General features: G+C 43.8%; 1 protein-coding gene across 10 annotated transcripts in view; it reads left to right on the forward strand.

The window, feature by feature from the left end:
• TDRD7 (tudor domain containing 7) overlaps nt 1-13,880 on the forward strand; it is a 52,105-nt gene extending 38,225 nt beyond the window's left edge. For 4 of the 10 annotated variants that reach the window (XM_084834943.1, XM_084834944.1, XM_084834947.1 and 1 more), the window contains exons 15-18: nt 5,524-6,005; nt 7,052-7,212; nt 9,902-10,043; nt 13,511-13,880. In XM_084834943.1, coding sequence (XP_084691069.1) covers nt 5,524-6,005; nt 7,052-7,212; nt 9,902-10,043; nt 13,511-13,607 — 882 coding nt within the window. In that variant the 3' untranslated portion in view covers nt 13,608-13,880. Of the gene's footprint in view, nt 1-5,523; nt 6,006-7,051; nt 7,213-8,994; nt 9,156-9,901; nt 10,044-11,776; nt 11,995-13,510 lie in introns of those variants that run through there. The other 6 variants (XM_084834946.1, XM_084834945.1, XM_084834949.1 and 3 more) reach the window with 3 other exon arrangements.
• Nucleotides 13,881-15,172: the final 1,292 nt, after the last annotated feature.

The raw sequence follows: 15,172 nt of genomic DNA on the forward strand, positions 1-15,172 counted from the left end.
CAGTGAATAGAGGACAAAGCACAGGCTATTCCAGTACAATCAGAAAGCTAGAAACAAAAAGTAATAGAGACTATGGAAGGAAAAGACTCTCCAGTGGTGGTGACCTGCAGGGTCTGTGCAATGTTTGTTTTCTTGCCTGAGATCAACATGGCCTACACGTGCAACAAGGGCAAGTTGATCATGCTGTTGGAAGAAAAAGTAAGAGGACTGGAGTGGCGACCCTCCAGGGAATAAGAGAAGACAAAGCGTTTGTGGACAGAATGGTGAAACTACATCAGCAAAGTGAAGAACAGAAGCTAGAAGAGCAACAGCAAGCTGAGGCAGAAGAGGAAAATGCTAAGGTGAGGATAAATGAAGTAGAGGATACTCCTTGGAAAAGTGTGACAGGAGCAGAAGAACTAGAAGCCACTCTGCACCAGTGAAGGCAGTGGAACTATGGAGCTGTTGCCAGGTACTTGAGGATGAGACCGGAGGACAGCCTGCAGAGGAAGAATTACAGGGGAACCCGCATGAGAGCAAGCAAGAGGCTGAAGGTCAGTCAAGCAGAGGCAAGGAAACAAAGGCCTACAACAAGAAGAAAAGAGTAGTAATTGTGGGAGACTCCTTGCTGCGTGGGATTGAAACCCAAGTATGTTGCGAAGACCCATGGACTCACCAGGTATGCTGTCTCCCAGGAGGACGGATTAGAGACATGACTGAAGGGTTGCCTGCACTCATAAAGGCCATTGACAGATATCCCTTTTTTGTCATCCATGTTGGAACAAATGATACTGCCAAGTGGAGCTACGAAGAAATCACATCAGACTTAGAAGCTTTGGGAAGGAAACTCAAGAACTTTGGGGCCCAGGTAGTTTTCTCATCCATCCTTCCAGTAGTTAGAAGAGGGATAGAAAGGGAAAGAAAAATACTCCAGGTGAATGACTGGCTACGAAAATGGTGCCCACGTGAGAGATTTGGATTCTGGGACCATGGGCTATACTTCCTGGAAGATGGACTGTAGGCAAGGGATGGGTTGCACCTCACAAAGGCTGGGAAGAATGTGTTTGGACGCAGCATGAAGAACTTCATCAGGAGGCCTTTAAACTGAATCCTATGTCGAAGAGAGATGTAAAGTTGGGGGGGTAACAATGGACGAAGGCTCATGCCCCGCAACAGAGAGAACAGCTCTAATAGTGCCCAATAATAGTCTTCAAAACATGTAGGAAGAAAGCCAGACTATACAGCACATGGTCTTCGATGTCTACATACTAATGCCCAGAGTATGGGAAACAAACAGAATGAACTTGAACTCTTAATAAGGGAGGGAATTTATGACTTGATAGGTGTTACTGAGACTTGGTGGGATGACTCCCATGACTGGAATACAGCAATTGAAGGATATAACTTGTTCAAAAAGAACAGGAGGAACAGAAAGGGAGGTGGGGTTGCACTATATGTTAAAAATACATATCTTTGCACAGAAATACAGGAGGATGAGCTTGGTAGCCCCATCGAGAGCATCTGGGTTAAAACAAATGGAACAAAGAATAAAAGGACCTGGTGGTCAGAGTCTACTACCAGCCACCCAGCCAAGGAGAAGACGAGGATGAAACTTTTGAAAAGCAAATTGCCAGTGTTTCAAGGAAGCATGATGTAGTAATAATGGGGGACTTCAGTTTCCCCAATATTTGTTGGGAGACAAATTCTGCAAAACATGGCCCCTCCCAGAAATTCCTGACTTGTGTGGCGGATAACTTCCTCCTACAGAAAGTAGAGGAAGGAACTAGAGGATCAGCTATCCTTGACTTGATCCTAACCAACAGAAATGACTTGGTAGATAAAGTAGCAGTTATGGGAACTCTGGGGGAAAGTGACCATGTTATACTTGAGTTCTTGGTTCTAAAGGAAGCAAAAGCCATATGTAGCCAAATGTGTACTCTGGATTTTAGGAAAGCCAATTTTAATAAACTCAGAACAATAAGTAAGGTCCCATGGCAAGCGACTCTAACGAGAAAAGGAATCCAAGATGGTTGGGAGTTTTTAAAAAAGGAAATTCTAAAGGCACAATTACAAACAATTTCAACAAGAAAAAAAGGAGGAAGACAATGGAAGAAGCCAGTGTGGTTTCACAAAAAGCTTAGAGATGACCTGAAAACAAAAAAGGACACATATAGGAAGTGGAAGGAAGGCCAAGCTACAAAGGAAGAGTAAAGGCAGGTAGCACAAAATTGCAGGGATGGCATCAGGAAGGCTAAAGCTGAGAACGAGCTGAGGTTAGCGAGGGATGCTAAAAGCAACAAAAAGGCTTTCTTCAGATATGTGCATAGTAAAGGACAGAGGAAAGAAATGGTGGTTCGACTACTAAATAAGGATGGCAAAATTTTAACAGATGACAAAGAAAAGGAAGAAGTGCTCAATTCCTACTTTGGCTCAGTCTTTTCCCAAAAGAGGGTATGTGATCCCCCCTGGCAAAGGCGAAGTACAGGCTGAAGGGGCAGGATTGCAGCTTGAGATTGATAGGCATATGGTCAAGGAATACCTAATTACTTTGATAGGCATATGGTCAAGGAATACCTAATTACTTTAAATGAGTTCAGATCTCCAGGGCCATAAGAACTGCATCCTAGAGTAATAAAGGAACTGGCAGAAGAACTCTCAGAACCACTGTCTATTATCTTTGAAAAATCATGGAGGACAGGTGACGTGCCAGATGACAGGAAGAGGGCTAATGGTGGTGTCCCTATCTTCAAAAAGGGCAAAAAGGAGGAACCTGGGAACTACAGACCAGTCAGTCTGACATCAATCCCTGGGAAAACTCTGGAGGAGATTATCAAGCAATCAACCTGTAAGCACCTTGAAAACAATGCCATGATTACTGGAAGCCAAGATGCATTTGTCAAGAACAAATCCTGCCAGACGAATCTGATCTCATTTTTTGATTAGGTAACCTCCCTTGTGGACTGTGGGAATGCTGTGGACATATAATATACCTCAACTTCAGCAAAGCTTTCGACAATGCCCCATGATATCCTGATTAGCAAACTAGCTAAAAGGGGGCTAGATGAAACAACGATCCGGTGGAGCCACAGTTGGCTACAGAATCGGACTCAATGATTGCTTAACAATGGGATCTTCTCAAACTGGGGAGAGGTAATGAGCGGGGTACCACAGGGCTCAGTCCTGGGCCCAGTGCTCTTCAACATTTTTATGAATGACTTGGAGGAGGAGGTGCAGGGAATGCTGATCACATTTGCAGATGACACAAAATTGGGTGGGATAGCTAATACTTTGGAAGACAGAATCAAAATTCAAAGTGATCTTGATGGGCTGGAGTGCTGGGCTGAAAACAACAGAATGAATTTAACAGGGATAAATGCCAAGTTCTGCGCCTAGGAAAAAGAAACCAAATGCACAGTTACGAGAAGGGCGATACTTGGCTCAACAATACTACAAGCGAGAAGGATCTTGGAATTGTTGTGGTTTACAAGCTGAATATGAGCCAACAGTGTGATGTGGCTGCAAAAAAGGCAAATGCCATTTTGGGCTGCATTAATAGAAATATAGCTTCCAAATCACATGAAGTACTAGTTCCCCTCTACTCAGCACTGCTTAGGCCTCATCTTGAGTACCGTGTCCAGTTCTGGGCACCACATTTTAAGAAGGATGCAGACAAACTGGAGAGGGTTCAGAGGAGGGCAGTGAAGATGATCAGTGAAGATGATCAACAAATACCTATGAGGAGAGTTGAAAGAACTGGGCTTGAGAAGAGAAGACTGGGGGAGATATGATAGCGCTCTTCAAGTACTTGAAAGGATGTCACAGAGAGGAAGGGTAGGATCTTTTCTCAATCATCCCAGAGTGCAGGACACTGAATAATGGGCTCAAGTTACAGGAAGCCAGATTCCGGCTGAACATCAGGAAAAACTTCCTGACTGTTAGAGCAATACAGCAGTGGAACCACTTACCTAGGGAGGTGGTGAGCTCTCCCACACTGGAGGCATTCAAGACGAGGCTGGACAGCCATCTGTCAGGGATGCTCTGACTTGGATTCCTGCATTGAGCAGGGGGTTGGACTCGATGGCCTTGTAGGCCCCTTCCAACCCTACTATTCTGTGATTCTATGAATATTCAAGTGCTATAGAAATGGGGCTGTAGTAATAATATTGCAGTCCACACTTCTTCCTTGTAGAAAGAATTTTTTTCTTTATACGATTGAATAGTATACCTGCAGAAAAGAACATCCATGTTCTTTGTGGCTCCTTCTTTGCACTCTGATGCAAATTTTTCTTGTACAGCTAGCATAGTGTTTTGTGGGGGTAAAATCTAGACTTAGCTCCTCCCTGGAGACTCCTCACTTCCACTCCTGCTCATGGTACTGCTGACTGACCTTAATGACTTGCTGGTTGCACATAAATAATAGTTGCCAGTGAGAGGGGTATTTTACTTATATATACGCACACACACACACACGTGCGTCTGTGTGTTTGTCACTCGCACAAACGCATTTTCTCTCTCTCAAATACACACACACACACACGTACACTGGTCCAGTGGAAGAACTTCAGGTAGTGTGTGTAAAGATAGCCACAATTCCCAAGAACAAAATTAAGCAGCACCACACTGTTTGCTGTGAACTCTGGCTGAAAGTCCTTCTCTTATCTTCACTTTAGTCTTGATATTAGAGAGGGAACTTGCCACTTATTCTTGAGACCGTGGCAATAAGAGAATAAACACTTTAGTTGCAAGGTGTCTCCTTCAACAAACTGTTTTGAGACACCTGGCTACAGGGCCTGGGGAGATGTAGGAACTGGGGCCTCATGCTGCTGCTTGTAGACTCTGTTCCTCCTTCCAGTTCATGTTTCTGCAGTGGGGTAGTGCAAGAAAGCAGACTTTAAATGTGCTATTTTGTTGTTGTTGTTGTTGTTGTTGTTCAGTCGTGTCTGACTCTTCGTGACCCCATGGACACAGCATGCCAGGCCTTGCTGTCCTGCGCTGTCTCCCGGAGTGTGCTCAAGTCCATATTCATGGCATCGGTGATGCTATCTAGCCATCTCATCCTCTGCCGTCTGTCCCCTTCTCCTTTTGCCTTCAATCTTTCCCAGCATCAGGGTCTTTTCCAGTGACTTTTCTCTTTGCATTAGGTGGCCAAAATATTTGAGCTTCAGCATCTGTCCTTCCAAGGAGCACTCAGGGTTGATTTCCTTTAGGATTGACTGATTTGACCTCCTTGCAGTCCAGGGGACTCGTACGAGTCTTCTCCTCCCTATTAAAAAGACTAGTATAGCATTCTTTTGAATCACACTGTACATCATAAAAGTACTGCCAAATCCTTGGGGGAGTGAGGTGGCAAGGTGGCTTGTGAGCATTATAGTTAGACTTACCCTAGTGTAATTGGCTGTACTGCTCATTTAAAATATGCTATTAAGCTGTTTTTATTGAATGAATGGCTCAATTAATACGCTTGCTTAAGCTTTCTTCTCAATTAATGACCTGCTCTTGATAACTTTTTAATATTTTTCTCTCTCCCCAACCCCTTTTCTTAAGGTTGCTAAACTGGACGACAGGATTGCACACATCTATTTATTTACGCCGCAGAATTTCCCAGACCCAGACCGCAGTATAAATAGGCAGATCACTAATGCCGACTTGTGGAAGCATCAGAAGGATGTCTTCCTAAGTGTCACTCCCAGTAGCTTCCCTGGAAAGGGGGAAACAGACTTACCAGAGCTCGCAAGCTTGGGTGTCAAGAGGGGTTTCACTGATTCTGTTCCACGTACTCTGGAGCCAAGCAATGTTGCAACAGCCTTGAGTATGCCACCACCTTTGCCGTTGGCCCAACCCCAGGAGCAAATGGATGTGTTTGTCTCACTGGCCTGCCACCCTGGTTACTTTGTCCTCCAGCCTTGGCAAGAGATGCACAATTTAGAAGTACTGGTGGAAGAGATGCTTCTGTACTATAGCACAGCAGATGAGGGAGCTAATGCTGTTGAAAAGAACAAACTCTATGCTGCAAAAGTGAAAAATAAGTAAGTAGCTTTTATAACTGTCACACTATGTATTGGGGAATACTGCAGCATTAATAACGGGTTGGATCCAGACCAAGTTAATCTGTGTTTAAGGATCCAAGTGCAGTTTTGCTGGATTACACAAAATATCTATACCAACACTGGCTATCCAGATCCTTCTGAGAGACTCACAGGCAGCTTATAAAAGCAACAACCTTCCCCTGCTGTTTGTCCCCACTATCTGGTATCTTGGAGAATGCTGCTCCTGAACATAGAGGTACCATTTAGCTGTCAAGGTTAAAGATACATCCTTCCCTCTCTCTTCTCCTCACCCCTCATCAGTTCCCTTCTTTTGAAATTCTTAGCTTTCTTCCATTCTAGCTTGTCTTGGTTCTGTGCCTGTCTACTGCTCATTTGTTTTCTGTCTCTATTTGTGGTTTGCTCTTGAAATCTTAAATGTTTGAGGGGTTGTGTGTTTTTTTTAAGATAACTATGCACAAATACTTGTGTACTCTTAAACCAATAACTTCGGAGTACACAAAAGGGCCTACTCAGACATACATCCTTTGCAGGGGAGAGAGAGCTCTCTTCTTTGAGGTGACCTCAAATTTTCCTTTTGGGGTGAGAAAAGGGAAGGTGAGCTTTAACTTCTCAAACGCACAAGGGCCCCAATAAAGTATGTAGGGGTTAAGACCACAAAAGAGTTCTTGAATAAATGACTACATGCTTGAAGAACGTGTTCTGAGGGGCACAAACAGCTGTTGGAGGTCAGAGTGGACCAAGCAGGGCCTATCCTTATCACAGAGGTGTTACCTGACCTTCTATGGGGATCCCATGTGTTACTTGGTATAATGAAAAATTGGGGCCCCTTCTCAAAAGGGTTAATTCCCATTTGTCCTCTGTGTGTGTGTCAGCTACCATAGTAAATGCTAACTCACTTATTGCTAAACTTAAAAGGGGTTTTAACTAGGAGCAACAGTAAAATTCAGTCCTTGTTATTAGATAGCTCATCTTGAACTCATTGTGGCTGTATACTTTTAATCCAGATTCCACTCTCTGTTTCTTAGGTGGCATAGGGTGTTAATAAAAGGAATGTTAGCAAATGGATTGGTGTCGGTATATGAGCTGGACTATGGTAAACACGAGCTTGTCGGCATCCAGAATGTAAGACCCTTACTGGACATGTTCAGAAAACTGCCATTTCAGGCCATAACAGCCCAGCTTGCAGGTAGGTGGCACATTCTTATTTCTTATTTATTTATTTATTACATTTTTATACTGCCCAATAGCCGAAGCTCTCTGGGTGATTCACAACAATTAAAATGATAAAATACAAAACAAGAAAATATAGTGAAAATACAATATAAGAGTTTAAAACTACAATATAAAAATAAAATAATCAAACAGAAGCTAGCAGCAAGAAATTTAAAATACGGTACCAGATAAAACTAAAATGCCTGGGAGAATAAAAAGGTCTTCAGCTGGTGCCAAAATGAGCACAACATAGGCACCAGGCGAACCTCTCTGGGAAGCTCTTTCCACAACTGCTGTGCCGCCGTGGAAAAGGCCCTTCTAGTAGCCACCCACCTCACTTCCTTTGACAGGAGCTCCCAGAGGAGGCCTGCTGAAGCTGATCTTAGGGTCCAGTCAGGTGAATAAGGGAGAAGATGATCCATCAGGTAGCCTGGCCCCAAGCCATTTAGGGTTTTGAATGTTAGTACCAGCACTTTGAATCAGGCCAGTGCAGATGAAAGAGAATTAGCATAATATGATTGAGTTGGCCAGTCCCTGTTTATAGTCTTGCTTTCCTGTTTTGGACCAGCTGAAGTTTCTGGTCCATTTTCAAAGGCGGCCCTGCATATAACAAATGAGAGGTTATCAGAGCATGGATAAGTGTAGCTAGGCTATCTCTGCCTAGATAAGGGCATAGTTGGTATATCAGCCTAAACTGATAAAAGGTTTTGATGCCACGGAGTCCACCTGTGCCTTGAGTTACAGCTCTGGATCCAAGACCACCCCCAAACAAAAGGATCCAAAAACCTGATCCTTTAGCAAGAGTGCAGCCCCCTCCAGAACTGGTTGAACATCATTTAGCTGGACAAACTGCCTGCTAACTGTGCCTCCGTCTTCTCTGGATTGAGTCTCAGTTTAAGTATTCAATACTTAAGTATTCTTAAGTATTGAAATGATGAAAATGGAGATAATAACAGAACAAAAACCCAAATCTGAATAAAAACCATATTAGGTTCAGTAAACCTAATATATTTTCTGTTTGCCTTGAAATAACTTCATCTTAATCACCAAATTTTCTATACTATAAACACTTAAAATAAACTTTTCCTCTTCTCTGAATATGTATATTCAGTAGGACCAACTGCAGCATGCCAGTGGATTTATACTATTGTGAAAATTCATTGTTATTTCATTGTTATTTATTTATTTATTACATTTCTATACCACTCAATAGCCAAAGCGCTCTGGATGGTTCACAGCAGTTGAAACCATAAAATACAACATGATAAAATACAATATAAATGTTTAAAAGTACATTATAAAATAAAAATAAGCAAAATATAACAAAACAACAGTGCAAAGATTTGAAATACAGCAACAGATTTAAAATAACAGAAACTGAAAGCTAAAATGCCTGGGAAAATAAGAACTGCTCTTTTCTGTGCCGAGTGAAGACTCTCTGGGAAGCTCATTCCACAGCCAGGGTGGCCACAACAGAAAAGGCCCTCTTAGTAGCCATCCACCTCACTTCCTTTTGTGTGGGCTTCCAAAGAAGAACCACTGAAGATGACCTTAGGGTCTGCGAAGTTATATATGGGAGGAGACAATCCTTCAGGTAACCTGGCCCCAAATTGTGTAAGGGCGTTGAATGTTAATACCAGCACTTTGAATCAGGCTGGACATGGACTAGCAGCCAGTGCAGGTGGAAAAGCATTGGCATAATATTACCACATTGGCCAGTCCCTGTTAACAATTTTTCATCCCTGTTTTGGACCAGGTGAAGTTTCTGGACCGTTTTCAAGGGCAGCCGTACATATAATACATTGCAGTAATCCAAATGAGAGGTTACCAGAGCATGGATAACTGTAGCCAAACTATCTCTGTCCACATAAGGACATTGTTGGTATATCAGATTATTTATTTATTTATTTATTTAGTTAGTTAGTTAGTTAGTTAGTTATTGCATTTATATCCTGCCTTTTTTCCTCTTGAAAGGAACTCAAGGTGGCTTACATGATCCTCCTCCTTTCCACTTTATCCTCACAACAACCCTGTGAGGTAGGTTGGGCTGAGAGTCTGTGACTGGCCCAAAGTCACCCAGTGAGCTTCCATGGCCGAGTGGGGACTAGAACCCGGATCTCCCGGCCTCCAGTCCAACACTTTCACCACTACACCACACTGTCCTGGATTAGGACATAATTGGTATATCAGCCTAAGCTGACAAAGGTGCTCCGTGCCACCAGGTCCACCTGTGCTTCGAGTGACAATGCTGGATTTAAGAGCATCCCCCATACTATGAACCTGATCCTTTAGGGGGAGTACAACCCCCTCCAGAACAGATTGAACATCACTTAGCTGGGCAGACAAACCACTCATTAACGGTTCTCCATCTTGTCTGGATTGAGTCTCAGTTTATTGGCCCTCATCCAGTCCATTACCATGCCCAGGCACTGATTCAGAACAGCCACTGCTTCATCTTGATTTGATGAAAAGGAGAGATAGAGCTGGGTGTCAAACGATGAGACCTCAGCCCACACCTCCAGATCGCCTCCCCCAGCGGTTTCATGTAGATGTTGAACAGCATGCAGGATAGAATAGAGCCCTGTGGAACCCCATGGCATAATTGCCATGGCACAGAGCAATAATCCCTCAGCACCACCTTCTGGAATTGGTCATCCAAGTAGGAGCAGAACCACTGCAACAGAGTGCCTCCAACTTCCAACCCAGGCAACCTATCCGGAAAGATACCATGGTCAATGGTATCAAAAGCCGCCGAGAGATCCAAGAGAATCAACAGGGGCACACTCCCCTCTGTCCCTCTCTCAGGTAAGGTCATCCCACAGGGCGACTAAGGCAGTTTCTGTTTGAAAACCAGGCCTGAAGCCCAATTAAAATGGGTCTGGATAATCAGTTACCACCTCTTCTTAGGAGTCATGTACCTGGTTCAAGCAAACCTTCTTATAATAATGGAGCTTGTTCCTGAGTTTGTTGTCTATTCGTTCAGTCGCTTCCGACTCTTTGTGACTTCATGGACTAGCCCACGCCAGAGCTTCCTGTCGGCCGTCACCACCCCTAGCTCCCCCAAGGTCGAGTCTGTCACCTCCAGAATATCATCCATCCATCTTGCCATTGGTCGGCCCCTCTTCCTTTTGCCTTCCACTTTCCCTAGCATCAGCATCTTCTCCAGGGTACCCTGTCTTCTCATGATGTGGCCAAAGTACTTCTGTTTTGCCTTTCATATCATTCCCTCAAGTGAGCAGTCTGGCTCTATTTCCTGGAGTATGGACTGGGTTGATCTTCTTGCAGTCCAAGGCACTCTCAGAATTTTCCTCCAACACCACAGTTCAGAAGCATCTATCTTCCTTTGCTCAGCCTTCCTTATGGTCCAGCTCTCGCAGCTGTAGGTTACTACGGGGAATACCATTGCTTTAACTATGCGGACCTTTGTCAGTGTGATGTCTCTGCTCTTCACTATTTTATAGGGGTGCACGAAAGTCACTTACCTGGTCTCGCAGCTTGCTTCGCGGTGGGGGGGAGGCGCTTCGCTGCTCCCCCCAAAGTTCAGGCCGGGGGGGGGAGGCTTCCCTCCTCACCCGGCCGAAATTCAGGCCGGGGGGGAGGCTTCCCGCCTCGCCCGGCCGAAATACAGGCCGGGGAGAAGTGCCCCGTCTCCCCGGCCGTGAACTTCAAAAGAAAAAAAACAAAAAAACAAAACGCCCCTGTGATAGGCTACGTAACGATTAACGTAGCCTATCACGGCTGACTTTGCAAATCTAGCCGTGATAGGCTCCGTTAATCGTTACGTAGCCTATCACAGGAGCATTTTTTTTTTTTTTACTTTGCTTGTAATGGTGGCGGCAGCAGCCGGTCGAAAGACCGGCTGCCGACCCTGCCCCTGACGAAGACCTGCCGAACCGCCGCCAGGACCCGCCGCCGGGAGGGACATTCGGGAAAGGTAAGTCCCATCCCGGGGGGGGGCGGAGAATTTCTCCCAGAACAACCTTCGGAGGACCGAATGCGTTGGCGCTCGGCCCCCCGAAGTTTCGGGGAGAAATTTTCTCTCATCCCTACTATTTTATCAAGATTTGTCATGGCTGTCCTCCCAAGAAGTAAACGTCTTCCGATTTCCTGGCTGCAGTCAGCGTCTGCAGTAATCTTTGCATCTAGAAATACAAAGTCTGTCACTGCCTCCACGTTTTCTCCCTCTATTTGCCAGTTATCAATCAAGCTGGTTGCCATAATCTTGGTTTTTTGAGGTTTAACTGCAACCCAGCTTTTGCACTTCCTTCTTTCACCTTTGTCATAAGGTTCCTCAGCTCCTCCTCACTTTCAGCCATCAAAGTGGTATCATCTGCATATCTGAGATTGTTAATGTTTCTTCCAGCGATTTTAACTCCAGCCTTGGATTCATCAAGCCCAGCACATTGCATGATGTGTTCTGCGTACAGGTTGAATATGTAGGGTGAGAGTATACAACCCTGCCGTACTCCTTTCCCAATCTTAAACCAGTCCGTTGTTCCGTGGTCTGTTCTTACCGTTGCTACTTGGTTGTTATACAGATTCCTCAGGAGGCAGACAAGATGACTTGGTATCCCCATACCTGCGAAGAGAAAACTCTCTGGAAAAGACCCTGATGCTAGGAAAGATTGAAGGCAAAAGGAGAAGGAGATGGCAGAGGATGAGATAGCTAGATAGCATCACTGATGCAATGAATATGAACCTGAGCACACTCCGGGAGAGAGCGGAGGACAGGAGGGCCTGGCGTGCTATGGTCCATGGGGTAATGAAGAGTCGGACACGACTGAACGACTGAACAACAAAGCCTTTTAAAAACTGCATCTTGACGTTTCTGATAGTAAAAGGCAGGAACGAGAGCCCCTTACTTCCAAATCTACACTAATTAGGGTGCATACAAATCTAATTTAGGAGCAGGTACCCATTGTTCTGTAGCTTCCTTCCAGAGTCTGCCCTATTCCCCCAATTAGGCTGCATTGCTCAGCTTCTAGCTAGATGCTATATCTTGGAACAGAAATAGGGGCATCAGGATTCAGGAAGGAAGCACAAAGCAAACTCACATAGGCAGTATAATCAGAGAAGCACAGAGAGTTGGCAGCTAGCAAGAATGTTATGCTCTTGGTCCACTGCCAGAACTGGAGATGCAAAGCCAGAAAAATCTCTCGCTAACCAGTCTTTGCCACTGAATGTCATGTCAGGGACGCAGCATGTGTACATGCAACAAGGCATCGTGTAGTGTGGTGACTGCATTTGGAGTGTTGTATGTGCATTGTGGAAGCTATGTGCTGTGAATGCAAATGCATACGCTGCTCCATACAGTTGTGCTGCCTGGAACTTTGCCCCAGGCCTCCTCTTGGCCATTGTGCAGCATTTGTGGGCCCTTGTCACTTGCAGGCTGAAGATGAGGCCTTAGGACATACGATTCCACAATTCACAAAGGAAAAGCACTCTTTATATGCTCAGGATCACTTTACCATAGGTCCTTCAAAAGAAAATTTCCCCCTTTGCATATATTTGGAGGCTCTCATCCCTAGGTGTTAGCTCGCTGTAAAGAAAAGGTGGCATAGGTCACAAGTGCCCAGGAGTTGGAATTACCACTGAAGTCAACTGCCTTTGCTGTATTATATCCTGGGAGAACTCTTGCTGTGACATCTAGTTTTCTATGTATAGGGATTCCTTTCAAGGGAGTATTCATGCATGCAACAACACCCCCCTCCCCCCATGGTGCTGTCTGAAATAGTATGACCCAGGAAGTGTTACCATGCAATTTTCTGTTAGGTTTAGGCCGCTCAAAGGCAAAGCTAGAGGTGTTGGCTGCTAGAAAGATAAAAGGAGAAAATACCTGTTTCTTTACTAGTCTGGTGTACCCACCAGACCACATTTCATAACATGATAAATTGAAGGCTTTAGTTGTTCTGAGAAGGAACCCAATACAAGAAGTTATTCTAGGGTTAGGCACTATGAACTTGGTTTCTGTTGCAATCATTCCTATATGGCTAACCACAGTTCCTGATTTTCTTGAGGATTGAGACTTGGCTTTCTTTTCAGTTCCTATCATTAAGGCTCAGATTATGGAAAATAATGAGATGCAGTTAAATATAGAAGGTCCAGATTTTCAGATGGATGTAGCTGACTGAACAGTCATGATTGACCACTTTCATTTGCTCAAGATCATGAGCTGTAACATTGCTTGCTGTGTGGGCGAGTCTCAAGGTTTGCACAATTTCTTGCAATGTTTTATGATTGTTTTAACTTGCTTCTGTGCTGCTTTCTCCTAGGAATAGAGGTGCAGCAGTGGTCAGAAGAGGCATCTATAGTATTTCGAAATCATGTCGAGAAGAAACCTCTGGTGGCACAGGTGCAAGCAGTTATTGACGGGGCTAATCCGTGGGACCGAAAAGTAGTCGTCTACTTAGTTGACACATCAGTACCAGATACTGATATTTGGATTCATGATATTATGACCCAATATTGTATGGAGATTGCAAAGGCAAACTAATTGTTTTTTTAAAAAAAAACTTCAGTAACTCCAGCAATAAGAATAAGAATGTTAACATAGCTGTGACTAAATTTTTTGGTTTCCTTCTGATTTTTGCACTGTTTAATGCTAGAATGTTATCTATATAAATAAATACTTCATTCAACTTATTTTATTGGAACATTTTCCTTCTGCTTCAGATTGAGTTGCCCCCAAGACAGCTTCATCTTGATCCTGGTAACTGAAGCTACTGCTTTTTCTTCCTTCTCTCTTCCACTCTGCCCACACTCCATTAATTAAACTGGTTCACCAAGTACTAAAAGGAATCAATTGGAATAACTTGAGTTTGAACTGTGTCTTGATCCTTAAACTATGCAGAAACTTAATCTTTCCCCAATGCTTTCTTATAAGGCCCATTTATATTACCTGGCTACTGTTACCCCTGGGTTGTAGTAGTGTCTGTTTTTTTTTAGCTCACATGGTTATTTACTTAATTTATTTAAAATATTTCTTGGCTGCCTTTCAGGGCAGAAGCCCTCCCAAGGTGGCTTACAGGAATAAAGGGTGGATTGTGACAGTTAGGGCAGATTGTGAAGTATATGCTTAATTGGGTAATACAAAAAAGCAAAGGTTGGCCATACCCCCCCCCCCGCCCCGCAATACCTTTATTAGAACAATTCAAAGGTCACCAGAAAGTGCAAGATATCCATATCTCTAACGGAATTCTGAGCTCTATTCTAGTTTCAGTCTACATCCCTTGAGAAGTCTATACTAGACACATGTTGCATTATTTCAGGAAATCCAGATTTGCTGCAATGTATGCACTCCACAGCTAATCTTACTTCTGAGTGTATCTATCATGCATGTGTTTTGATTTCTTGTGCATTACATTCTTCACATACACGCTAAAAATGTGGTAGATATATATCTAAAAAGGTGATACGTGAAATAGCCCCTGATAAACATCTCCATTGTCTCTAAAAGCCTACAACTCTTTACTATCACTTCATCTGTATAGGATCTTTGTAAACTGCCCAGAGAGCTTTGGTTATTGGGCAGTCTAGAAATGTGATAGATAGATAGATCCACGCTTGCCAAGCTTCATAGAAGCTCAGACCTTTTATAGTATTCTGCTGCAAGTAGAAAGCTACCAGTTCACAATGTCTATGCAGCTAGGCTCTATTCAAATTTCTAATTCCTTATTTGTGTTTCTGCATGGGACAGAAGCAGTACAAAAATTGGATAGAGTAGGGATCTAGAGGTGGAGGTTTAACTAGGATGTGATTATGTGTATCTAAATACCAGAGGAAAGCAACAAAGCGGATCAGTCTGTAATGCTGTATTCCAGCAGCTGGTACTTTGTCATTGGCTGGTTCCAGTGTTCCTGCATGAGAATTGTTACTTTTGTTTTATACCGAATAGTAGACCGTAGTAAACTGCTGGTCTATAACATTTGCATGTG

Source organism: Heloderma suspectum, chromosome 2 (genome assembly GCF_057233095.1).
Source record: "Heloderma suspectum isolate Gila_16-S chromosome 2, 16-S_ref, whole genome shotgun sequence".
Lineage (NCBI taxonomy): Eukaryota > Metazoa > Chordata > Lepidosauria > Squamata > Helodermatidae > Heloderma > Heloderma suspectum.